The 27796-nt window shown below is 44.9% G+C and overlaps 1 protein-coding gene across 1 annotated transcript in view; it reads left to right on the top strand.

The window, feature by feature from the left end:
• The window catches only part of ncam2 (neural cell adhesion molecule 2), a gene marked incomplete at both ends in the record, with an annotated part of 533990 nt that overhangs the window by 385192 nt on the left and 121002 nt on the right, over positions 1 to 27796 (top strand). Inside the window, 3 exons of the mRNA XM_083633844.1 lie at positions 1557 to 1700; positions 4221 to 4358; positions 21526 to 21643. Coding sequence (XP_083489970.1) covers positions 1557 to 1700; positions 4221 to 4358; positions 21526 to 21643 — 400 coding nt within the window. The remainder of the gene's footprint in view (positions 1 to 1556; positions 1701 to 4220; positions 4359 to 21525; positions 21644 to 27796) is intronic.

Below are 27796 nucleotides of genomic sequence, written 5' to 3'. Positions count from 1 at the left end.
CAGGCAATCTTGTCTCTGAAAGGATTAGAAATGTTGAATACATGATCTTCCTCCCATTTTCTTCTCTACTGCAGCTTTGTTTGAGTTGTGTTTGTGAGTGAAAGCTATCCATCCATTTGTAAAGAACACTATACTACAGTATGTGTTTCGTTTGCCTGCTTACAAAACAGGTACAATTTGGAAAGCATATGGCATGAGAAGACGTAACCTACCCACAGACCGCCCCCCCCCCCTCCCCCAATAAGAAGCAGTGATTTCATGGAAATTAAACCACACACACATTAGAGCCATTCTGCCCTACAAAGACAATGCATGCTCTTATCTACTCCTCCATGTACAGCAGCCACTGTGTGCTTTTGATGAGGCTTTCACTCAGTAGACAACAGCTTCCTTTGATTTAGCCTACAGTAACTGATATGTATTCAGTAGAGGCAACCTGTTACAGTAGGCCTCAAGCCAGTTCCAAATCAAATCAAATCAAAACACAGACTAGCCTATGTAGTGAGAAATTAGAAGTTGTTGTAATACCCCTTCCTATGCCTAGAGGGCGATATCTGCAGTAAGCTGCTCACACCTATTATAGGCTGAAAGAATTAACAATGCAATGATGCAAGTCAATATAATGTGCTAATTAATAAAAGGATGTCATATACTTTTAGATAGTTATAATTATAATATTGTCCCAAAGGGAATGTGACCCGCTGAGAGCGACAAAAACATATTCATGTCAGAAACCTGGCAACCCAGTGGGCAGGTGCGAGAGAGGGGTAATTTAAATCATTTTAACTCAGACTCGTCTCACATAGTTTGTCATTTCCTGGTTGAAGGATGCAGATGCAGGACTTGCAGGAAGTAATTATATCAGTTTCATTTACAGCACACTCCAAACACTTTCACCTATGGTGTCATCAAAAGAAATTATGGTAAAATGCATTATTTTTTAGTAAAATAACATGTCAAATTTTTTCGGCGGGCCGTGCATGTGCACCCCTTCCTATGTAGGATGCATCCCTAGTCATCTGGTTCTGGAACCGGCCCTGCATACAGGCATGATTGGCTGTGTCTGCCAGTGAGAAGCCGGATTGAGGGTATCTCTCCTGGTCGCTGCACTAGTGCCTCCTCTGGTCGGTTGGGGTGCCTGGTCGGGGCGGAAGCGAACTGGTGGGAATAGAGTGATCCTCCCACGTGCTACGTCCTCCCTGTGAAGCTGTCAGGTCAAAAGAAGCGGCTGGCAACTGCGCATGTGTCGGAAGAAGCATGATGCTAGTCTACGGCTCTTCCCAGATCGTCAGAGGGTGGAGCAGTGACCGGGGCAGCAGGGAGAAATTGACCAAGTACAATTGGGCAGCAAATGGGGTAAAATCAGAAAGAAAATAAAAACTTGGGGGGATATAACCTAGATGGAAACTCTTACTGTACATAAACACAACATAAATTAAATTTCAAAACATTGAAAAGGGACAGTGAACGCACAGTGATGTTCAGACCTACAATGAATTGTCTTCCCTGAACACTCACTCAATAAAATGTCATGTACATTTTGTTTGCACTCATAGAGAGGCTGACGTTTCGGGACGTCGAGTCGCCACAGGAGTTCCGGCACAGCGAGACGGCGGAGGTGGTGTGTGATGTCATCAGCTCCCCGGTGCCCGTAGTGGTGTGGTACTACCAGGACAGGGAGATCACCGAGGAACACCACAGTAAGTCTTCATGACCTGCTTTTACAAGAAGACAAGATAAACAAACTTTCTACATTTCCCCCAGCTTACTTCCTGTTGCAGTGTTTGCTAATACAATAGCTGACAGGACATAAGCTAGTTTTCAAACTGTTCACTAGCAACACAATTCTGTGAAAATCGTCTATACAGTGGAGGGAGACCCTGATTTAACCCTCATCATATAATGCCTTTTTTGCATACTACTTATACCTCATTTGGCCAGATACCAAGGTTATAAATAGATCACATAAAAAAAACACAATTACACAGCAAAGTTTCCGGATTACAAAAACAGTAACTTTTGTATGTCTTGTGCTTTTCCTGATTTATATCATTCTGTTCTATTATTGATTGTTGATCAGTTAGAGCTAGGTTAGGCTCAGTCTCTCTAAAGTCCTTTGGCACATGTGTGATAAAGGCTATATAGATAAACAAACCTGTAACAAAGATAACATAATCAGATTATACCTTACACACTTAGGCAAAATTAGGCGATTAAAAACATTCCTGGGGGGGAGGTACGGTGGTGCAGTGGTAAGCACTATCGCCTCACAGCTCGAAGGTCGTGGGTTCGATTCCCACCTGGGCCGATGTGAACACTGAAGGAATGCGTGCCCGTCCGCATGTCCTCGAGTGCCCACCACCCGGGTGGGGTCGGCAAAATGGCCTTTCTGTGTGGAGTTTGCATGTTCTCCCCGTGCCTCCCGGGGGTCTCCTTCATATAGGAACCCCCTTCACAAAAACATGCAACATCCTGGTTGCTTATATGGTTCCTCCTCTGATCGTTAAGGGCGCCTGTTCAGAGGGAGGGGAACTGGTTGGAATAGCGTGAACCTCCCACGTGCTATGTCCTACCGGTGAAGCTTCCTCGGGCAGGTGAAAAGAAGCGGCTGACTTGACTGCCCATGTCTCGGAGGATGCATGGAATTAGTCTCGGCTCTCCCCAGATCGGCAGAGGATGGAGTAGCAACCAGGATTGAGTAATTCAAATGAGCACTAAACGGGGGATAAAAATGGGATAAAAAATCGTGAAAAAAACATTAAAAAAAAAAAAAAAAAAACATTCCTGGGGGGGGTATTAAAATTGTGAGAATACACTGACAAAGTAAACTGAAAGTAACTCAACATTGTCAAATGATGTAGATGAACTTGATTATTCCATTGAATCATGTTGGTAATGAAAGTGCACATAACCAGTAATCTGTAAACGATTACATTTTCAGTGTAAACATGCTAAATAGAAATACACTGGAGTGCTGAGAGGAAAACCGCTCACGAGTTCTCATGTGCCCAATTCTCTCTCTCATTGACAAGATGCACTAGTGTGGCAAAAAATGAAAGGAAAGAAAAAAATATTCTCTAGAAATGCTATTTACTTCTTTTGTCAGGGGCTCACAATAGGACGAGAATATCAAATTCTATGAATAGAAACCCCATCAGCTGTGGAGGAGGCGTGTATCTTGGACAGAAACCATGTTAACAAGCTACTGAGAGAATGGATTATAGAGCAGTTGGATAGTGACATGGGATGATGCTCCTCCCCATATCACCGGGATTAATTGCAAATCAGCACCCCGCATCTTCTGAAAACACGCTATTTTCAGCTTTTCATTTCCAGCGCTCAACAGGTGTGTGGCACTGCTAACCCAAACTCCAATAATTCACAATTACACATATTGTCAATCATCTCAGCAGAGCGTCCAATTTGATCTAATACTCGTGCGGATCCTTTTTATAGCTGCGCGCTGCGATGCCATCTCTCCAGTCCCTGTGATGGTGTTAAATATCAGGGGGCTGGTCTGCTTGATGTGGAGAGAAAGGAGATATGGAGGTAGAGAGGCACTCGGAGGACAGATTCGGTTTCGGTAATATGATGTCGTCGGTGATCGAATGCAGGGGCGATGGTAAGAACGGGTAGACTCATTTGTTATTTCCTCTTCTCCTCTTACCTCATTTACAAGTCCCTACACCACTCCCCCATCCTCCTTCCAGACAGACTGTATGCCCGTGCACTGATTAGAAAAACCGACCCCTTGAATCTGTCAGCTTTTTAATTGAAATTCAAATCTTCGGTGCCATGGCGATGATGAAAGTTAGAGAAGACTTTTTTTTTTTTTATCATCTTGGTCTAATTACAATGTGTGGTTATAAATATCTTTGCTTGGGGAGAAATGAGATAGAGGCCTCATCGCTCCTGGCCAATCTTACAGTGGCCACAATGGGGAAGAGAAGTGTAATTGCCGCAGCGTTTATCTATGTGGAGTTATCAGGTGAATGTGCCGAAGTGAAGATTGACAGTCGGACCATTGAGGAGTGGAGATTGCAATTCTCCTCTGCTGTTTTCCTAACTTTCCTATCTCACTTCTCTCTCTATCATGCATTGTTGTTGTTTTGTCATTTTCCTCTACCTGCTCTCTCTCTCTCTCTCTCTCTCTCTCTCTCTCTCTCTCTCTCTCTCTCCCTCCCTCTCTCTGTCTTTCTGTTCATCCATGATGTGTGAAGGCAGGTTCCAGGTCCTACCCAACAACAACCTGCAGATCCATCAGGTGACGAAGGCTGATGAGGGCGTGTACCGCTGCGAGGCGAGCGTCGAGGCCCGCGGCGAGATCGATTTCGTGGACATCGCTGTGGTGGTCAATGGTGAGTTCACACCGAGGGGGGCCAATGAGGAAGTACAAAAACCATAGTTCCTCGAATGGCCGGTTCCAAAGGCTGGTTCCAAAAGGGAGTCAATCCCCATTCACCGCATCTTAAAATGCCCGACTTTACAGCATAAACATGTTTACATGTTTACAGTCCGTTTTGGTCTCTACAGTTTTGGTCTCTATACAGTACCTATTTCACCTTTCATACCAACTGTACGGGGGGTGAATTTTTACATAACCCACCCGTTTGGAGTAAAATAAATAAAATATATAAAATAAATTTTGGGCATGATTGACAGGTCACCTGTCCAGTGATCGCGCAGCTCACCGATCACAGACCAATAGCAGCAGGCGGAGCTGCAAGAGCTGCGCGAGAACCAAGATGGCAGTGGCCAAAACATCAAACTAGAGACTTCAGAACGGAAGTCCACACAAACCAGAGGGTGATGTCACAAACCAGAGGGTGATGTCACAAACCAGAGGGTGATGTCACACTCACTCCATCCATCTCTTTTGACAGTCTATCACAGACACATTTTGACAGTCTATCACAGACACTTTTGACAGTCTATCACAGACACATTTGACAGTCTATCACAGACACATTTTGGACTAAGTAGAACTGAGTCAGAATGATTTGATGGCAAGAAATCTACAAACAGTCTCAGTCAATGCATTGCTTTGATGAGGCAATATGCCTTGAATCAAAAGCCCAGGTTCTGACAGAGAATAGTAGAGTCTGGAAGATGAAATTGGGAAAAAAGAAGAAGAATTGGAAGGAATTGCATCTTATTGGCGGGGGGGGGGGGCACATGTTATGTGGCTGTAAACCTACTGTCATTTCACATATTGGTATATTGTTGTTGTGAAGTGTAATCCTCTTAGACTCTAAGAAGATTACGCTTCAAAACAACAACGTGATTTTCATCGAGGTTATCACTTTAGAGTGATATAGCCTCATCGACGAATCACGTTGCCCAGCCACTATCAGCACACATCGTTTTGAACACAAACCCAAATCTCCAAAGCCATCCAAGAACTAAAAAGGTCTAAAGTACGGAACTTTAAATGGAAAATGTGTAGGAGTCGCAAAAAAACAAACAGCCGTCCATTTAGATTCCAAGCAGCCACAAGCTCCTCTTCACACTGTGTCAACAGATTAGCATGCATAAGGGATTATGTTTTTCACTTTCCTCTGCATACACAAGTCACAAGTTTATTGTGTTAGAATGAGCAGCAGCCATTCCTTTCAGTCTCAAAGCTATTAAGTCAAGACAGCCGGCCAAAGCACAATGAGGCAGGGGGAGGCTATTTCCTCAGTGTCCACAAGAGCATCTCTGCCTGTCTCTAGTGATCAGAAAAGAAACTGGATGCTACCATGAGTATTATCCTCAGTATACCCTACTAATTATTTGTTATTATTCAAGAAAGCCTCCATATCTTCTTCTAATTACTGTTTGTTGTTGTTGTTGCTGCTGCTGCTGCTAAATATGAAGACACACATAATAGTGATGAAAAGGAAACTGCCACTGTGTTACTGAGCCGGTTATGAGGCAACTGCAACATGAAACTGACATAATTTACAGCTTGTTTACAGTGTGTTTTTTGTTTGTTTTTTGTCCCGTCCCCCCGGTTATTTTTTGTTTTAGCTTGAAATGTTTTATGGACACTCATGATTCAGTAGGCCACAGGTTGGCTTGGTTCCAGCCTGAAAACTCTTTGTATAAGGATTTTTCGAAATGTCTATGGCGATAATGAATGGGAAACTCAATTCCACGGCAAGAGATTGTTGATGTGACTGTTCAGCTCTATAGAACTCAATGGGAAAATGACTCTACTTTTCACTTGATTTATGACTTCAGTAAACACTTTCCTAATGAGTTTATTGTCTCAATCGCTAGTTTCCTTCTTCAATACAGCATGATGTTCATTTTGTAAATTATGGTCCTTATTTTGAGTAAAAAAGACGATAAAGCAGGCTATGCTTTATCGGGCTAGGTGTGATTGACAGGTCGCTGATCAAGATTCAAGATTTTTATTGTCACATACAGCATCACAGTAGTGATGAGCAGTGAAATTATGGCCGCAGCCACTCCAAGACTGTGCACATACATGTACAGACAAGACAACATAGGGCCCTATCGTCGTACGGCGCTTTCGTTTGCGCAGCCGTTTGCGCACCTCTTATGCTATCTTTCCTGCGTCTTAAGCTATTATCTGCCTCCACCATCCAGTTTTGCGCTGGAATCTAAGCACAGACACAGGTGTAGGCATGGTCCAGCCGTGTCCGTGCGCCTCTTAGCCTATCATCTGCCTCCTGCAAGTGTCATTTTGCGCTCTGGCGAAGATACCATCGCCATGTTCCGAGCGTAAACACGTTTGGGCGTTCTCGTGCCAAAATAGCTGTTTCAGCAGAATGTGTTAGAAAAAAGGACCTTGGGTGCTCTCAATATTAACGCCACCTAATAGCAGGTCTTAGCACAAAAATGCCCACTACGACAGGCGTACGTACGCCTGTGGACACCACACACAGTATTCTCCGCGCAGTGCAGGAAATCCTCGCTTGGATACATTACGCACGGCATAGATGTCACTCTCTCTCCAACACCTCGCGCGCGCACACACTCTTCCCTCCTTAGAATGCCACGTTGATTTTCAACTATAGCCTACATTGCAGAAAAAACACACCTTAATTAAAAAATTAGAATTTGTTTGTCATGGTTTTATTAGGCTACATAATTCCCGACCATACAGGTCTGTGGTGTGAGGTCAGGCCCCGAAATTAACTTTTTGACTCACTGGCCAGGTGACAGTTAGATAGAAAAAATCCACCCGCCAGGCATATTTTTTACCGGCCAATGCAGCCGGTAATGTTCCAGAATTCCAGCCATATTGAATATTTACCAGCCATTTTGTATTAAACAAAGGATGTTATAAAATAATAAAGAATCATAGTATAGTCATATAGTCGATCTTTATTCCAGTGTTGTTAAGAGTTGCCTCAAGAATATTTAATTGGTCGGCTGCGCACAAAAACACAGTTTTAATTTCACATGATGACTATTTTGGGACCCGCCACGTGGCAGGTAGACCCCTGAGCTCACCCGTCAAACGTAAAATCTGGTCGCCAATGGCGCTTGGTGGTTGCTAATTTCAGGCCCTGTGTGAGGTAACCGTAGATTGCTTTTGAGAAAGTTGTGCCGGCTTTCTGCCATAATAGCTTAACCCGAGTGGACAATTCTGATATAGGCTATTGAAATAGGCCAGAATTAAAATCTCACACATCCCTACCCTATTAAAGAAACAAATCTTCTTAAATGTGTATGTTATAGCCTATAATATGAACCAAATGACTAAGTACAGTAAGCACACGCTTTGGGACATAATAACACCATGTGGATATCCACTGCGTACTGTAACTGTGCGGCAGCCCTTTGGTGTGTTTCAAATGGATCGTTCCATCAGCACCAATGTTCGTTAGTTTCTAATGCTTCATCAAAATCCGAACTGGTTCATCCTCCAATTCTCTCCCTCTCTCTTCCCTCTCTCGTTCTCCCCCCTCCCCCCCCTCTCTCTCTCTCCTCTTTTCTCTCTCACTCTGTCCCTCTGCTTGCCCACGACACTCAGCAAGAAATAAGCTGCTGTCACAGACGTGACTGTGGCTTTTAAGGGCTTTGCGCGGCGCTATTCCAGCGCAAAACGGGTGCGAACGCAAAATGACCGCCTGCGACGATAGAGCCCATAGTGTTACAACCAGGGTAGGAATTTTGTCATTTTAGGGGCAAGGCCATCTGGCCTTTTTTTAGGGAATAATGCCACATGCCAGGGCAAAAAGGCCATTGCTGTCTTGACGTCACAAAGAGCAATTTTTCTGAAATGTGTCTTAAAATGAGCCAATTACACAACCTTTGCATAGGGCAGGCTACATTAAACTGAGACGACTGACGCTTTTAAAGCAACTGACAGTAGCAGGCTGTTAGCAGGGCACTGCCAAGGTGGCTTTAGGGATCTCAGGGCATCACAGCCAGAGGGAGGGGCAATGCAGGCCATGGCCTGATGGCCTCCGTGTAATTCCCACCCTGCTTACAATACTACCTAAGTAAAAGTGCTAGATACAAGTTAAAAGTTTAAAGTTCACCGCACACACAAGGATTTCGGGGTAAGTCTGTGCAGTGTCCGTAGTGCAATTTTTACCGGCCATAATATTGGCCTCACGTTGTCTGGTCAGGCAAATAATAATAGAATCATATCACAGACCAATAGCAGGCCGCGCTGCGGCTCTTCCTGTCCTAATGTACGTCACTTCTGGCTCCAAATAACCAAGATGGCGATGGTGAAAATGCCAACCTTGAGGCTTTAAAACAGAAGTCCAAAAACCAATAGGCGAGGCCACGGTCGCTACGTCCATATTTATTATACGGTCTATGGATTTCCCATAATACAGTGCAATTTCAAATGAATGGGTGAACACCCTCGCCCACCCTCTCTACAGTTCAATGCCAAAAGCATCTTGGCTAGCAACTGTTGACACTGTTTGGATCATCTGAGTGAAGTCAGTGATCTTGAAATAGTACACGATTCAAAGAGTATAAGTCAGTCATTCTGAATAGTGCTTCATAGAAATGCAGGTTGAATGGACCTTTGAGCTGCAGCCTGAGAAAAGAGTTGTCTCAACTGTGAAAGCTCCAGCTGTATTGACGGCAGATAAGTTAATCAGTAGCACAGTTAATAGCCTACAGGTCTGCCGCTTCTGTTACCTTAGCTTTGATTTGCCCTCCCTTTCCTTTTGTGTGATTGAAGATTTCAATTAGTAACGGCTCTGGCTTCTGTGGCCCAAAAATCGAAGGATGTCATTTTAATTTTCTCATTTGTCCTCATTTACAGCGAATCACCTGAGACTGCTCAAGTGATTGAGACGTGATCTCACTAAGGCTATGAGCCTCTCTCGTAACACTTGAACAGCTGCAATATTGTCTCTGCCTATGTAATTTTCTCCCATCTAATGTAATAGCGGCAGCGGCCCTCCCCCCAAAAAACTATGAATTGCCTTCAATTTAGCACAGCACTTACCTCAGTGCTGAGGAAGATCCAATAAGCTTGCTCAATGAGGCACAACCTATTATTGCAGCGACACGACACTTGCCATGTGGGAGACAGGACGGGCTGTGCTGAGTCCCCTGAGAAGAGGGCCATTTCTGCAGGAGCCACACCCTGCAGGAAACACACCCTGCAGGAGACACACCCTGCAGGAAACACACCCTGCAGGAAACACACCCTGCAGGAAACACACCCTGCAGGAGCCACACCCTGCAGGAAACACACCCTGCAGGAAACACACCCTGCAGGAAACACACCCTGCAGGAGCCACACCCTGCAGGAGCCACACCCTGCAGGAAACACACCCTGCAGGAAACACACCCTGCAGGAAACACACCCTGCAGGAGCCACACCCTGCAGGAAACACACCCTGCAGGAAACACACCCTGCAGGAAACACATCCTGCAGGAGACGCACCCTGCAGGAGCCACACCCTGCAGGAAACACACCCTGCAGGAAACACACCCTGCAGGAAACACATCCTGCAGGAAACACACCCTGCAGGAAACACACCCTGCAGGAGCCACACCCTGCAGGAAACACACCCTGCAGGAAACACATCCTGCAGGAAACACATCCTGCAGGAGACGCACCCTGCAGGAAACACACCCTGCAGGAAACACACCCTGCAGGAAACACACCCTGCAGGAAACACATCCTGCAGGAAACACACCCTGCAGGAGCCACACCCTGCAGGAAACACACCCTGCAGGAAACACATCCTGCAGGAGACGCACCCTGCAGGAGCCACACCCTGCAGGAAACACACCCTGCAGGAGACACACCCTGCAGGAGACGCACACACCCTGCAGGAGCCACACCCTGCAGGAAACACACCCTGCAGGAGACGCACCCTGCAGGAAACACACCCTGCAGGAAACACACCCTGCAGGAGACACACCCTGCAGGAGACACACCCTGCAGGAGACGCACCCTGCAGGAAACACACCCTGCAGGAGACGCACCCTGCAGGAAACACACCCTGCAGGAGACACACCCTGCAGGAGCCACACACTTTGATGTCAACTGCACTTTGCATCAAGGAGACTCTGTTGATCCCTATACAGTACAGTGAGGACTGTTGATCCCTATACAGTACAGTGACTGTTGATATCTATACAGTACAGTGAGGACTGTTGATCTCTAGACAGTACAGTGAGGACTGTTGATATCTATACAGTACAGTGAGGACTGTTGATCAGGGACGTGCAAAGAACATTAGAAATTTGAGGCAATTTGAAGGCCAATTTAGGGGTATAACTCATTTTAAATATTCAGATTTTAACCAGATTTAGAGGAATATCTCATTTTAGGATGAGACTTGTCACGGAAAAATAACTCCATAACTGAATAATATTAGTATATAAAAGTTGCATGCTGTTGCAATACTGTTGTGAAATCATTTAAGCATCAATATTTATTTGCTCCTTTTCTCCCTTTAGGTTGTTGTACTACAACAGATAGCAACACAGGCAGAAACATTGAACGATACTGAGTGAGGCTTGTAATATACCATGCATTTTAACCATAATTCTAAAAAGCAAGACAGAAGATTTAGATAAGGTGTATTAGAATTTTTTTTATTTTTTGCTGATTCAACAACACAACATCCCTTTCCAATAGTGTAAAGTAAAAAATATTTTCAAGAGCAACAATTCTGCATTTGTTCCCTATATTTTGGTTATTTATTTATTAGGTGTTTATTTATTTATGTATTTATTTATTCATTCATTTTTGGGTTCATTTTTGGGTTGGTGCCTTCAGGGGCGGTTTAGAAAAACACTGCTCCATGCAGAGGCCTATTACAAATGGTGCATTCAAGGCCAAGAGAGCTCGGAAAAGGCATTTCTCTTTGAATGCTGCCTTCAGTGACGGCATGGAAAGGGCGATTTCCATACAAAGCACCATTAGAAATGCATTCATGGTCAGGAAAGGGCACTTTTTATTTTATTTTTTCATGTGTCTGAGCTGTTTGTTTTGTTCATGTGTTGTTGGAATGAAAATGAAAAATGTATTATAATAATAAAAAAAAAAAAAAAAAAAAGGCACTTTTTACACACTGAAAAAAAGGCAGGGGCTCAAGCCCCCTTTCATGTCTATGTGTGCACGTGCCTGCTGTTGATATCTATACAGTACAGTGAGGACTGTTGATCTCTATACAGTACAGTGAGGAATGTTGATCTCTATACAGTACAGTGAGGACTGTTGATATCTATACAGTACAGTGAGGACTGTTGATCTCTATACAGTACAGTGAGGACTGTTGATCTCTATACAGTACAGTGAGGACTGTTGATCTCTATACAGTATAGTGAGGACTGTTGATCTCTATACAGTACAGTGAGGACTGTTGATCTATATACAGTACAGTGAGGACTGTTGATCTATATACAGTACAGTGAGGACTGTTGATCTCTATACAGTACAGTGAGGACTGTTGATCTCTATACAGTATAGTGAGGACTGTTGATCCCTATACACCTTATTCTTTGCCCACACATGGACGCTTCCGCATTACATCATTTTGTAATAGTATTTCCGTTTTGACTTGCCAAAAACCCCGCAGGCAAAATGGCCACGCACACTCCCCTCCTAAAGTGGCAAAATTACTCCCCCATAAACTAACATATATTGGCCAATACGTATGTAACATACAAAATAAAACAACCCGTAATATCTTAATTTTATGTAGAATGCAGAGGACATGTAACTGTTTAGTTAAACTTGCATTCCAGCAATATTGTGCTCTAAAGATGACGTTAGTGGAGTCGAGGCTGTTGCGTCCTGAAACCCACATAGGTTGCGTGCGATTCGAGGCGTAACCTATGTGCGTTTTAGCGTAACCTATGTGTGGTTTGGCGTAACCTATGTGCGATTCGAAATAACGCATCCGAGATAGAAACGTTATGAATATAGCCACGTTATAAACAACAAACTAACGCTGGTGATCCGTATGGAAACAGTGTTACTCGAAATGGTTAAAAGTTATATCAATTTGGTCATTCAGTGGCATTTTACTGCCATATAACATAACTAGCAGCTAATATTAGCCACAGAAGGCAACTAGCGCTGAACCGGAAGAACAAATACGTTTGCGTTGAACGCGGAAGAGAGAAAAAGTGGGCGTGGTGAATAAGGTGAATACAGTACAGTGAGGACTGTTTTTTTTATCATTAATTTTTTATTTTGTAGGCAAAGCATACATTCATACAATACATACAATATCCTATGAATACCCTACAAATATGAATATTTATAAACCCACTTATCCCTCTACCCCCCCAATGCCCTCCCCACCCCCCACCCCTTACCACCAATCCGGCTATTGCAACTGACCATATAAATTAAAACAAAAACAAAAACAGGCAGACATCAAATAAAAATAATCACCTAATCAGAAGATCTTTTAACTTCGAAATTAAATCTGTCCATACTACAATCGTGTTTGGTTTTGCCTTGTTAATTCTTGCTGAAGATAGTTCCAGGTATGAAATGTCCAGAAAGCTCCGAAGCCAATGAGTATGTGATATATCATGTGGAGGATTCCAACGTTGAGCAACAATCTTCTTGGCGGCCGTTAGACCTGCTAGCCAGATATTACGTGATTTTCCGGTGAAGAAGATATGCGAGTCATCATTCAACAAATGTACTGCCGGGTCCACCAGACAGTGAGGACTGTTGATCTCTATACAGTACAGTGAGGACTGTTGATCCCTATACAGTACAGTGAGGACTGTTGATCTCTATACAGTACAGTGAGGACTGTTGATCTCTATACAGTACAGTGAGGACTGTTGATCTCTATACAGTACAGTGAGGACTGTTGATCTCTATACAGTACAGTGAGGACTGTTGATCTCTATACAGTACAGTGAGGACTGTTGATCTCTATACAGTACAGTGAGGACTGTTGATCTCTATACAGTACAGTGAGGACTGTTGATCCCTATACAGTACAGTGAGGACTGTTGATCTCTATACAGTACAGTGAGGACTGTAAGGACTTGCACACTCGCAAGTGCTCAGTTGAGCCCAGAGGAAACAAGATATGATTGAGACTTCAGTTGGTTCTCATGATATTTACCCATCCGGGCTTTTCAGGCTGCCTAATAATGATTTTATCCTGCGCCATGTGGACGTCTACTATTTCCTATTTTGTATCATTTTTCCCTCAGCACTCAAAGCGTGCCTAAACCTACTATTGCTTTGTTTCTCTGTTCTCTTTATATTTTGGTACTTTTTACTACTTGTGTTGCTTTTCTTACTTTACTTGGAAGTATGTTTTTTGGTTTGTTTGTTGTTTCCCCCTGCTGTCCTGGCCATGGCTCTACCTCCTCTGCTGATCTGGGGAGAGTTGTAGGCTAGCACAGGCTTCCTCCGATACATGTGCAGTCGCCAGCCGCTTCTTTTCACCTGACTGCGAGGAGTTTCACCAACAGGACGTATCGCATGGGAGGATCACGCTATTCCCCCCTGTTCCCCTCCCCCACAAACAGGCACCCTGACCGACCAGAGGAGCTACTAGTGCAGCGACCAGGGCACATACCCTTAATCCAGCTTCCCACCCACAACGACGCCCGACCAAGCCGGAGATAACACAGGGACTCAAACCTCATGTTGGTAGCCAAGGAATCTACCTCTGCTTTACCCAGAGGACCTACTACTTGGGAGTATGTTGGGTGTGTTGTCCCACTTGGAATTACAGGTATGTGTCTTGTCCTACTTGGAAGCATGTTGTGCTGGAACATTTCATCACCCCGAGGTCAGCATTTGGCCCAGGGTGATCAGGAGACTCTAGCCACCGAGCTGGTGGCACTGCAGAAGGGGAAGTGAGAGTCCCAGAGAAAGCAGATTTAAACGGCACCGTCCATCTGTTTCTGTGGGGAACGTGCAGATCGCTGGCACACATGGCAGATGAGCTGTCCGCCCTTGTCAGAACAAAGTGTGACTATCAACACACTATGCACAGCGTGTGATGTCATCCACTCAGCTGTTGCGGGAATACAGACAGCAACTCCTCAGCGTCTTCGCGGCAAACTCAGGAAACTTCAGCCATGCCTCCCTCTCCTCTACTCAGACAGATTTCACTCAATATGAGAAATACAAGAGGAGGGAGAACATGGTGCTCGACCTGCGTTATGTGGAGGGGTGCATGTGGCTCTGGTGCCCTTCCCCTCGGCAGATCAGATCGCAGGCTGATATCCACGTTATGTTATCCACGTGCCTGTTGTTCAGCAGCAGCCTATTGTTACAAAGAATAGGAGTGTATGGCCTCTGGAGGCTGTATCGTGATATTTCAATGGTATCCAATATCTATATTCTCTTATCTCTGCTGCAATAATATTGTATGTTTCAATATACACCATCGCAATAGAACATTTTGGATATGACCCAAGCCTACTTTATAGGACACAGACTGGATCCTGCCTTATGGGCCAAAAAATGAGGACATTGAGGGTCTCTCCAACCACATTATGGCAATAAAAAAAAAGACATTCTGGCTAGAAAGAAGAGGGCGCTCAGGGCTGGGGACAGGGAGGAATTTAAAACGTGTTAAAACTCTCGACACCTCCGTCTTCAGAGTCAACTGTGGGTCATGGAACCTCATGGAACCAATATTTCCGGATGACTCCTCTATAATGGGATGCAATAGTGAGGGCAATGGAGGAGGAATATAGGAGTCTGGTGGAGTGCTTGGCCGGGCGGTGCAAGGAGAAGCGCCTGCAGCTCAGAGTCAGTAAGGTCACGGAGATCCTGACACCATCGAGGGTGAGGAAGTGGTGCGGTCCCGCAAGTACCAGGGGATGCAATTACAACAACCTGGACTAGTCCGACAATACGGAGGCAGGCACTGTACACAAGCGGGCAGAGCAGACCGCTCTCAGGGGGCTCCGGTGTTTTAGGGGAGGCAGCACTAAGGCAAAGCAGGCAGGCGAGATAAAGGAACTGTTGAGAAAGTCTGGACACCCTGGAGGCAGCAGCAGAGGGGAAGGAAGAAAAATGCACTGTAAAATGTGAAAAAATAAAATAAAAAAAAGCAACGACGAGGTGTCGTCCCTTCTTCCGAAAAGACGTGAGCCCAGCATAAGGGCAAGCCAGTTCTGAATACTTACTGTAGTCGCCATGGCAACCAACGGGCATCGCTTGAACCAGTCATGCAGAACAACATGTGTCGATGAAATTGAGCTCACAGAGGATGAACATGTTGTCCAAAACCCGGGCGGAAACAACTTGCTCATAAATATTCATCGCTCCGTTGATAAAAGAGTGGTTTCTTGCCCGTAAGCATGCGGGGATTGAAGCTTCGCTCTTGCTCCCAGTCTCTAGCTTATCATCAAAGCGGACCCTAGATGCCGATGATGGCGTGTCCAAAAAGATGGCTGCCCACCGGATGGCTAGTCAACCCGAGGGCTATGTAGCTTAGGTGGATGGAGCAATAGCCTATAGCAGAGATTTTAGGAAGCTATCTCAGTAGTGTATTGTCATCATAGAAGAGTTCTGTAAGCCTTTCATTCATTCACAATGTCTGGTAGAGGGGGTGAGAGAAGCTTAGTTTGACATTAATCAATTGATTTCACAATCAGCACAACTGCAATGAAAGCAATTTAGGATGGTAATTGCTATGTGCGCTGCATCTGTTAGCAGTTAAAATGACAATATTCAGTGAGTATGCAGGAGTAGAATAGTGAGAGTCGGAATTGAGTTCACATTATGTCAACCGCACTTGATTCACTCTCCCTGCTCGCTCTCTCTCTCTCTGACACACACACACACACACACACACACACACACACTCACTCCACTGACATTCGCTCAGTTTATCACGGGCATGTTTGTCCTTTCCCTGATGACATGCCGTCATTTTTCATCCCTGAACGTTGAAGGGGATTCCATCAAGCGGCACATATTTCAGCACACTCTCCTTCTCCTCAGGTGTCATATCTGCATTAGATACAAACCATATAATAATATCTGCATTAGATACAAACCATATAATAATATCTGCATTAGATACAAACAATATAATATCTGCATTAGATACAAACAATATAATATCTGCATTAGATACAAACAATATAATAATATCTGCATTAGATACAAGCAGACTTTACCACACTGACGCACACAAACTCTATGCCATAATCTGTAGCAGCCTAGCTAGCTTTGCACCACAGCAGTCCATTTCATGTAACTTGGATTGACTATTAAGCTAACGTTAATATCTGGCTAGAAAGCTGCCATTTTCATTCAAGACTTACCTTTCTGTTCTAAATGATTTGTCTTAATAAATGTTGTCAGACTTCCAGCCTGGAATATACTGTAGTGTTGATTTCATTTGTCCTTTATCACTTATCAAAGCTCCTGTGCACTCCATTCTGATGACCCACTAGCCACACACAGTACATGAAGTTTTTTAATGTAACTGATGGTGAAGCTAAATAACCTGACACTGCTAGATGGTTTGTTTCACAGAACCATCCGGGAACTCGATCTTGGAACGCGGTTAATAGGGCAGGCACTTTCAAAAGATACTTGGCAGGTGATTGGATGAACCATCTGTTATCGCCGTCTATCATGAGCTAACTTCAACCACTTAGGAGCGCCTCCTCCTTCCTCTGATGCTGAGATCAATCAATCAATTTTATATTTCTATAGTGCCAAATCACAACACGACTTATCTCAAGGCGCTCAGATTAGAGAGATTGGAGCATGGCAAGATGGATTTGTCGTGGGATTGTGATCTCGTTCTTGCGTGAATCCAGCTGCCTCGTGAAATGGAGATAACTTGAAATCCACTGTTTGCTTTCTAGACACATAGAGCACCAAGTAAACCACTGACTCTGTCCTTCAAACTTTAACAGCAGTAGCTACCACAGGTTGTTTTAAAAGAAAATAGATGCAGTGTCTTCTGTTCCCGTATATTACATTTTTAATTGGGACTCAGGTCGCATTTGATTACAACTTTGTGTTAACCCATAAGGCAACAGTAACACTAATCCTTCATAAGCGCTCCAGCAAAAAGTCTTACAAAACAACTATTGAAGAAAACACAGAACATCTAGGCTACTTGCTAAATGTATAACAGATATTATCTGGCTGTGACATTGCAAAAAAAAATCTTCATTCAGTTCATTGAAGCCCATTAGAATCTAATAGAAAACAAGTCCTCTCTTCATGAATCACATTTAAATCAGTCCAAACCGGTTTGCATCTTGAAGGGTGGTTGTGGTGTACGCTTGCGCTCATGGGGACGTCTCTAAACCTCACATTATCTCTACTGAGCCTCTGAAGTCTCAAGGATATGACTAATACATGACCAATTCAGAAAGCTTGCCAGATTCTTTTTGGATGCTTAAACCCTGTTGCTGATGTGCTCTTTTGAAGTCTCTCTGCTTGGCAGTGTCTCTCATTAACAGCAGGGCTGTTTCAACAAGGCCCACTGATGTGGGAGTGTATAGCATGAGACGAGAAGGGCATTGGAGAATGGAGATCTATAGGCGTGGAAATCAATGGTTATCATGTCAGACAGTCGCCCAGTCAGTGCTACTGGATCGGACTTTCTGTGTGACTGTGTGTGTGTGTGTGTGTGTGTGTGTGTGTGTGTGTGTGTGTGTGCGTGTGTGTGTGTGCGTGCGTGCGTGCGTGTACGCATGCAAGTTTGTGCCTGTGCCTATTCTGTGAATGGTCAGTGTTGATTTTATTGGGGGGGGGGGGCCATAACAACACCCATTCAAGCCATCTATTGAGATATTGAACATCTCTGCTTTGGAGTGTGTGGTACCTTCACCGGGCTTTTCACCCATACTGTGGTGAAGCTGTAGTTCATCTTCCCAGAAAGACTTACACTGCAGTATGCTTGGTTCATTAAACATTTGGCTATGATGCTTTGTTTTGATTAGAATTCCTAAAGGCCCCATTCATTAAAATAATTATTTCCGAACTTCAAAACTCTATTTTATCACCAGCAATTTAATGAGACTTTAAGCCTGTCCCCCCCCCCTTCTATCTTTTAACTGAGCCGGACTTAGATCTACAATGAATGTGTGTCCTCCAGATGACATCACTTGGAGGACAAATTCAAATCATTAACTCTCAATAACTCTCAAACCAAATGAGGACTGTTTACAGTTCAGGGATACTGTAAGTGTTAGATTATAAACCAAATAAATCGGCTTTGTCTTGATCCCAGGATAATGAATGCTGATGAAATCTTTTTTTTCCACTGTGCAGCTGCCAGTTAGAATACGACACTGCAACACCTTCCCAACACAAGACAAGCACACCATCTGTTACTGTTTCTGTTAGTAGGTTGAATCAGTGAATGAATTTATTTAACAGAAGGTTAAAATACACAATGGTTAGAAGCCCTTAAGCCACAGCCATATACATGTATAAAATTGTTGAGGAATTTTCACACACAATTAAGTCAAGGAGACTAATTTCCATTGTGGTCCTCGTTAATAAAAGCAGTGACAATGGTCAGCAGAGGCCGGACTCGTTGAAACTTACAACAAGAGATTGGCCAGCTTGCCAGCCACACATTCTAGAAAAAAAAAGTCTTTATCAGTTTTCTCCAGGCTTTAGGAATTCTTGTCAACCAAAACCACAAAATGGGATGATATGGCTAAATCTAATAAATATTTTAGTGAAAGAACTTGATTAATACAAAAACAAATATCCAATTGCTCCCAAAATTAACATCAAACATTAAGAAAACATCAAAACAAATCCAATTTGTCGCTCCAGATCCCTGCAACGTTAGCTCAGCATGGACTTGTCTCACTTTGTTGTAATTTTCCATTTCTGGTGTTCATCCCAGTTGATGAAATACACATGAAGAAATAACTGAATATGAGGATCAGTCTAGAATGCAGTTTGCCTTTGTTTTTTTATGTTATGCTTAAGAGTAACTGGTGGGTACCAGATGCCAGCATCCACCTCCTTATACCATATACCCTTGTGTTTTGGGGTCGTACTGAACCGCACCACAGTTCTTTTGAAAGCGGACCGAGAGCCAAATTTCCCGGCGTCTCTGTGTGGTGATTAAGTTTGCATTGCATCATTCTCACCTGCCCAAATGAATCAAACTAAAGGAGTAAACCAACATGTTGGTGTGAGATGGGACGGAGCAACAGGAGAAGACTGTCAGTGGGAGTAGAAGTGAAGCCTTGACGTCAGATAAACATGCCTGTGCCATAAAGCTGTCATTCCCTTGTCACCGCGGCGGCTAGCAGAGAGAAGACGAGGGCTAGCTCTCCCTCGCCTCTCCTTTGTCTGCGTGACAGGATGACAGTCCCCTGCTGATTGGATGACAGAGGCACACTGTATTGACTGACACTAGTCAACATAGACTGTTGATAAAGTCATCAGGACCAGTGCTGTTTATAATACTACTGTTTGGACACGGATGGCAGAGCTTTATGTGACAGGGACTGGTGATTTGGATTACAAGTAGGCCAAGGTCAGTTTTCACTTTTTTACAGATTATGAAAGTGCAGATTGTAAGCTTTCAAATGATGTGTCATACATTGGAATCTGAACATAGTTGAAGAAGATATGCTTATTTGAATGTTCATACTCCTAATAGCAACACACACTCACACCCTGAAAGTTGGTGAACAAGCTTGGTTTCCCCTGAACAATTTTAGTTTAAAGTTTATAAGTATTTAGTGATCCTAAAACTGTTTGTTATATTGAGTGCGTTCTTCAACATCTAAAGTTGCGTAATATGAAAAAAAAAAAAAAGTTTCACGGTTGCTTACTTTCACCAGACCGTGTCACATATACGTACGTATGTGTGTGTGTTTATACATATCACTGTTATCATACAGATCGAGCACTGCATTTCTTTGCTTTGCCTCTGAGATGCAGGTGCCACTGCAATTTCGGCTCGCCTACCAGATCGGCTCGGGCACGCATTGTGATTGGCTGCATGTGGGATTAACGTGGGCAAAATGTCCGACAGCTTAGCAAGCTAATGTGGGAACATTAAAATATGAATCATACAAACATTTAATGATCATGATTCAAGTGTACAGGCCCATTTCTCAGAAACATGAGCCTTACTTTTTGAAAATAAATGTGAGATTTTAACTTCATCTGTAGTCGTCAACCCCCGAGCCGAGCACATCCGGTAGGGTGAGCCGATGTGGTAGGGCGAGTAGCTCCGGTACCTACACTGGTACGGCTGCGGGAACATGGCGTGCAGTCAATAATGGCATTCAACCAGCAGGGGGCGCTCACAGTTTGGCGGTTGAATGGCATTATTGACTGCATGTGCTCCCACAGCCGTACCGCACCGGCACCTCAGAGCCAAAGCAAAGACATTTAGTGCTACTGTAGGTCTGTAGGGAAACCTCATAATTTTGGTGATTTTCTAACTCCAAATGAAGGATTACATGGTCTTCTGTGGGTTGGTCTGATGAAACCCTTTCAAAACTCAGGCAGATAAATAAAGAGAGAAAATAGCATAGCATAACATAGCATAAATAGCATAGTTATCACCAGTCAGGCAGCCATGTCTGGTGGTGGTCTGATTTCACATTAGAGTGACCAAAAAAAAACAATGTTTATTTCATATCTGAGAGATATTGCATGTCTGAGGCGGCACATGCCCTCTCAATTTGTTTTTAAATTGTATTTGATAAAGGCATAACTGCAGCAGTCTCAGTCACCACAATTCAAACCAGTGACCTTAAAATTGCCGTGTCGGAGTGTTACTAATTTTGATATTTTCTTCTGAAATTGGCCAGCCTGGAAGAACACTGGCACAAGTTCAACCACTGCTCACCACAGAGGACGAGCATTTGGCTTTCAGCGATGTCAAATCACAGGCATATCGCCATTGTTTGGACTTATATGATATGGAGCATTGTTGGGATTTAAAGCATCAGACCATACTATTATGGTTTGTTCAGCTCTTTTGTATTATTATTCTTTTTTTTACCAAAGCGGGATCAAAATGCGCAGAGGAATAGAATCTACTGTAGTCAGAATTTAGCTTTCAATCGCAGCCTCTCGCCCTGTCTGACTGAGTTCTTTTCTACCATGTTCTGTGTCCTCAGTGCCCCCAGTGCTCTCAGTGTTCCAGCAGTCCTTCAACTCCACCGCTGACTACCAGGAGTCAGTCACCTTCACCTGCATCACCTCCGGCTCGCCCGACCCCGAGGTCACCTGGCACAGGTACCTTCCACTTTCTTTCTCTATCTGTGTCTGTCTGTCTGCCTGTCTGTCTATCTGTCTATCTGTCTGTCTGTCTGTCTGCCTGTCTGTCTATCTGTCTATCTTCAAATATGCACTATTATGTTCACTCAAGTCAAGTTTATTTATACAGTACAGTATAAACCTTTATTACAAGCACAAAGGGCTACATGCTGTATCAAATTGAATCCATTTACCCTACTACTACATAGTACATACATACTATATAAATGCACCATATTACATGATATTAGGGGTTTCACAAAACCACTAGTTGGCATCATAGTTGACTAATCGTTCATCTGTGGTTCAGGAATATAAACGATCCTAAAAGTGGGTTCTGCCATTTTGGTCATGTTTTTGGTTACACTCGGGCAATTGTGAGGTCATGTCTATGACATCATCAGTGATGTCACTTGAGCACTCTGTCATCAGTGATGGTAAGTGGGCTCTGTCTGCGTTTTGGTCCGCAATCTCGAGCAATTGTGATGTCATTGATGATGTCACAATGTCACTCACTCGAGCAATTGTGATCACGAGTGAGTGATGTCATCAGTGATGCGAAGTTGGCAATTGTGCGCCATTGATGATGTCACAATATCTGATCACTCGAGCAATGTGATCATGAGTGAGTGATGTCATCAGTGATGCGAAGTTGGCAATTGTGCGCTGCACATGCCAATAGAGCAGGCGAGGCCACGCAGCAGCTGAGCTGCGTATGCGAGCTGCAGGGCGGGCGAGCCTGCTAGCCAGGCCGCGCAGCAGGCGAGCCTATGAATCCATGCCTAGTAGTTAATGTACAGGTAGGTGGTATTTCCTGCTTGGCATTGATGCCTGTCGCACCTCCTCCGGTGCCCACGGGTCAGCTGCAGGGTCATCAGCTAGGAACCACCATTCATCAACGTTTCGCTCCTTTAATCACTAGAACGTCTCCTGGTGGCGGAGCAGTGACAGGGACGTCTCCCTGTCACCCCCTGCAGCTGATAGGTGTTACCCCCTGCGGCTGTTGTCGGGGTTAGTTGTTCTTTCCCCAGCTCCTCTCCTTCCTCCTCAGCCAGAGCCAAAAGCTGCCCTTCTCGGCCTCCTCTGCCAGCTCTTTTATGGCCTTCCTCAGCTTCCCTCCAGTCACTCCTGCGTCCCTCAAGAGGCGTGTGGCTGACTGCCCCACGTAGCCTCGGCAGCCAACCTCCACTGGGTAGATGGTAGCCTTCCAGCCAGCCTCCCGGCACTCAGCAGCCAGCTCTGAATACTTGGCCTTCTTGCGCTCAAAGGCAGCCTCAATCCCCTCTTCTGATGGGACTGTCAGCTCGATGAGGTGCACCGCTCTTGCCTTGGTGGACCACACCACAATGTCAGGGCGGAGAGATGTAGTTGTGATCTCCGTGGGGAACCGGAGTTGCTTGTGGAGATCAACCCTCATGTCCCACTTGTGGTCAGGGGAGAAGGGCCTTGTTGTCTCTTTTGGCCTGGTGTATCTTCTTCCGCCCCCTTCCATGACAAAGCTGGTGTGGTTCTCTGCTGGTTCTTTGCTGCCCTGTCGACACCCCTCCAGCACCTCTGCCAGTTTCCCCAGGACCTGGTCGTGACGCCATCTGTAGCGCCCCTGAGAGAGTGCGATCTTGCAGCCTGACAAGATATGCTGGAGGCTTGCATTGGGAGCATTGCAGAGTGAGCAGCATTCCTCATTCCCGAACCATTGGTGCAGGTTGCGAGGACAGGGAAGCGTGTCGTAAGTTGCACGAATGAGGAAGCTGATCCTTGCCTGTGGGATCTTCCAGAGGTCAGACCAACTGATCTTCCGGTTGACAACTCCCTCCCAGGTTGTCCAGCCTCCTTGTCGGCACTGCGACACAGCCTTGATCTTGTAGCGCTCTTCCTCCATCCTCGACACCTCTGCCACCACCATCTCCTTCCTCTCCTTACGGTTAGCCTTGGACCAGAACCGTGGTGCTTCTCCCCATCCTAGCCCTGCTCTTCCTGCCTGGACTCTGCCCATGATCTCTCGGTGATGCAGCCTACTGACGGCTTGGTCAACCTCAGCTTGGGCGTTCCACTTTCGGCCAGTGGGAACCTTGGCGTTGGCGTTCCTCACTGACTGGTCAGTGGACTCTCTTAGCTCGAGGACCAGCCTGGACTTCTCCTGCATGTACCCTAGCCTGATGGACTGCAATGGAAGCTGCAGTGCATTCCTCCCAAAGAGGCCCGTTTCAGAAAGGCACCGTGGCAGTCCCAGCCACTTTCTGATGAATGAGTTGGCTTTTCCATCCATCTTACTTACGGCGGATGAGGGGATCTCGCTCATTTTCAGGGGCCACATCACCCTCCTGTAGAGTATAAACTGGTAGCACCAGACCTTGTACTTCCCCGGGAGTTGGCTCTGGTCGATCTTTGCCAGGCCGTCCGTGAGCTGTTTCATGACAGTCCTCCCCATCTGTTTGTCAGACAGCTCTGCCGTGTACTGCCTCCCCAAGCTTTTGATGGGTTGCTCAGACAGGAGGGGGATTTTCTCTTCCCCGACGACAAAGATGGCATTGTCGTTTCTGACTCCCCTTCTGAGTGACAGGCTACGGGATTTGGAGGGTTTGATCTTCATTCTGGCCCATAACATCAGCTCGTCCATCCTTCTCAGCAGTCGAGATGTACATGCCGCTGTCTGAAGGAGGCTGGTGACGTCGTCCATATAACTCCTCAATGGGGGTAGCCTCTGGCCAGATGGTAATTTGATTCCTCCAACCATATGTCTTGCTCCGATGAGGATTATCTCAAAGGCTGCCACAAATAGTACTGGAGAAATGGCACACCCCATTGCTATTCCCACTTCTAGATGCTGCCACCCGGTGGTGAAGTCCTGGAGGGCAAAGCACATCTGCAGATCGCTGAAGTAGCGCGCTACCAGGTTCTTGATGCAGGGAGGCATGTGGAAGAACTCCAAGGCGTAGTTGATCAGTTGGTGTGGTACTGATCCATACGCGTTGGTGAGGTCGAGCCAGATGACGTGCAGGTCGGTCTTCTCCCGCTTGGCCTTCTGGATCTGGTCCCAGATCATCATCGAGTGCTCTACGCACCCTGGGAAACCTGGGACTCCTGCTTTTTGACAGCTGGTGTCAATGTAGCTATTCTTTAGCAGGTAGGTGGTCATCCTTCTGGCCAGCACTGAGAAGAAGATTTTCCCTTCGACGTTCAGCAGGGCGATGTTTCTGAATTGGCCAATGTCTTTGGAGTTTTCTTCCTTCGGGATGAAGACCGCTACAGCCCTTTGCCACTCCGATGGAATGAGCTGCTTTTTCCAGGCAGCTCTCGATAGGTGCCACAGCACCTCTAGCACCTTGGGGCAGTTCTTATAAAGCTTGTAGGGGACTCCGTTGGGGCCTGGTGCTGATGAAGACCTTGCCTTCTTCACAGTTTGCCTGACTTCGCTGAGCTTGGGGGGCATGATGTTGAACTCAGCCGTCGGTGGCGCAGGCCGGGGCACGTACCCTGGTGTTCCTAGTGGGACGTTTCTTAACCGGTCACTGTACTGCCTTTTCACGTGCTGTTCCATTTGCTCCCTGGTGGTTTCCAGCTTCCCGGACTTCTTCTCCTCCAACAGTTGCCTGGCGTGCTTGAAGGGATCCTTGAAAAAGCTGTCTCGTTCTTTCTGCTTCCGTTTGCTACGCTTGCGGATGCGTTCAGCCCTACGGAGCCTGGCTAGCCTTTGCCTGACCTCCTCCCACAGGACTTTCAGACCTTCTCTCTCTGGCTGGGTTGCCTTCCTCCAGCTCTTGCGGAGTTGTCGGCGTCTTTGCACAAGCTGGGTGATCTCCTTTTCCCTCCTCCCCCTTTCCCTTGGGGCAGTTCTCTGCTTGGAGATGACTTCTCCAAACCTGTCTTTGCAGGTCTGGAATATGATGTCCCCAAACAGGTTGAGCTTGGCTTCGACGCCTCCCTGCAACCTTTCCTTCAAGATCTTGATCAGGTCTGTATCCAAATTGTGCCATGCCTCTGCTTCGTTTGACTTTGGCCATTTGAGCTTGTTCCTTCTTGCTGGTTTCTTGGTCTCTGGTCTGTGTGAGATGGTAGGGATTGGGTGTTGGTGCTCACGTGGGGGGTCAGCCTCCACCGAGGGACTTTCTTCCTCTGTGACAACTGTGCTTTCAGCAACGTTTGGTCCATTAGCGCTGTGGTTTTCTACCTGGCTTCTGGTCCCTCTTGTCTCACCCGCTGCCGCGGTGCAAGGTTGCTGTTGGCCTCTCTGACCACACTATATATATACTATGACCACAGTATAAATAAATTGAACATAGATGTGTTTGATCAATGATTTTCTGCATTATGCCATGTTAAATAAACACAATTTGGTATTTAGAGACGAAAAGACTCCTGTCTATGTTGTTACTGCAGTCAGTCTGTATCTCCAGCTCAGACAAGTTGCTGGGGGTTAGTGGCTAATTTGTAAACAGCCTCTCAGAGCCTCTATATGTGTGTGTGTGTGTGTGTGTGTGTGTGTGTGTGTGTGTGTGTGTGTGTGTGTGCTGTATGTATGTACACACACATTTCTTAGTAGATATTCCAGCATATTTCACACTACCACACTAATATTGCATGCCATGTATCATCAGTGTGAAAACAAGTATCTGAAGAGCAGTTGACACCCCACCATGTACTCAACAGCAGCCTCGTCTGTATGAAGAGATCTAGTAATTAGCTCGCACCCTCACAGCAGCCAATCACGACGAGCTATTTACATCTGAGCATCTATTGATAATGCTTCATTTGGCATTCCAGTGCGCCTCATCACATTATTCCTACTGTGCTTTCTTCTTTCTTCTAATTAGTTCATGGTAAATATCATTATGATCATTAGCGTGATTGGTTCATGGTAAATATCATTATGATCGTTAGCTATGCGTGATTGTGTGGAAGAGATCATGAGAGGTCAGGTGGCTCTGAAAAATGTGCGGCTGCTTGTTGAGGAGTGTGGGACTCAAACAGTGAGGGAGAAAGGAACGGTAAACATGGCAGCTGGTAAAAGTTGCAATAGCTTTTTAAAGCTTTGATTTAAACATACAGTAAAGTAAAATTACAACTTTTAAGTTCTTAACCACCTACACTTACCTTTCTGTTTTTTCAGATACAAGTCAAATGTTCTTTCTTTAAGATAGATATTTTATAACCAAGAGGTTTGAGACGGTTTGCAGTAGAAAGTGTGATTGATTGATTGATTGATTGTCATACACCATACAGGTGCCCAACACAAGACACTGTACTGTAGGTGAAACCAAGTCGTCAAACAAAAGGTACAATGATGAAAACAGAAGACATGTTGTTGTATCTGCAACTCACTTTCAGATCACATTACAATGAAGATCAGTAGATGGAGGGTCAGAATCGCCTTACTCACCAAATGCAACAAGCGACAACAGGACTTTGCAAAATGTGTAAAGGGGGAGAAGGGAGAAATAGCACAATAAATGGCACGACAAAGGTTGTCATACCGCTTTAAATACCATTCCATACCAAGACCAACTCACAGCGTTGCACAGCCTAACCAATGTCTTTCCATTTTTTGTGACTGAGTCATTCATATCCTGTTTCATGTATTTAGCATTTTATTACCATGTAGATGTCTTGTTTTACGTAAGCAAACTAATGTGAGCACTAGACAAATTGTAGGGTTCCGTTTGCACAAGAATAAGTACAAATTAGTTAAATGAGTCAGTCAGAATATATGTGTATCTTAATGTGAAGGTACACACGTTTGGATTTGCATATTCACTTCAAGGCTGCGTCTTGCAGGAGGACACACCCTCCTGTGTTTAACCCTGGGGTTAAACTGGGACTGGGCTTATGTTACCCTGTGTGTTAACATGGAAAATGATATTTTAACGATTTAGCAGCAAACATAATGTGATGCAGTGCATTTCTCATCGATGATGGGTGCATCCAAAATGTTGAAAATATTGGTGATGTATTTGTTTGATAAAATGAAAATATTGGTGATGTATTTGTTTGATAAAATGAACATACTGTATTTAAGGGTGCTGTTTCACTAAATTTGCAGGAATGAAGAAGAGAACGCTCCTTTTCTCAGTGCTGTCTTTTTCTTTTCTCTTTTGTCTTTTTTTTTTAAACTTTCACCAATGTTTGACTCGCTCA

The sequence above is a fragment of the Poromitra crassiceps genome, assembly GCF_964638095.1.
Source record: "Poromitra crassiceps genome assembly, chromosome: 3".
NCBI lineage: Eukaryota > Metazoa > Chordata > Actinopteri > Beryciformes > Melamphaidae > Poromitra > Poromitra crassiceps.
This window is presented reverse-complemented; position numbering and strand designations above follow the sequence as displayed.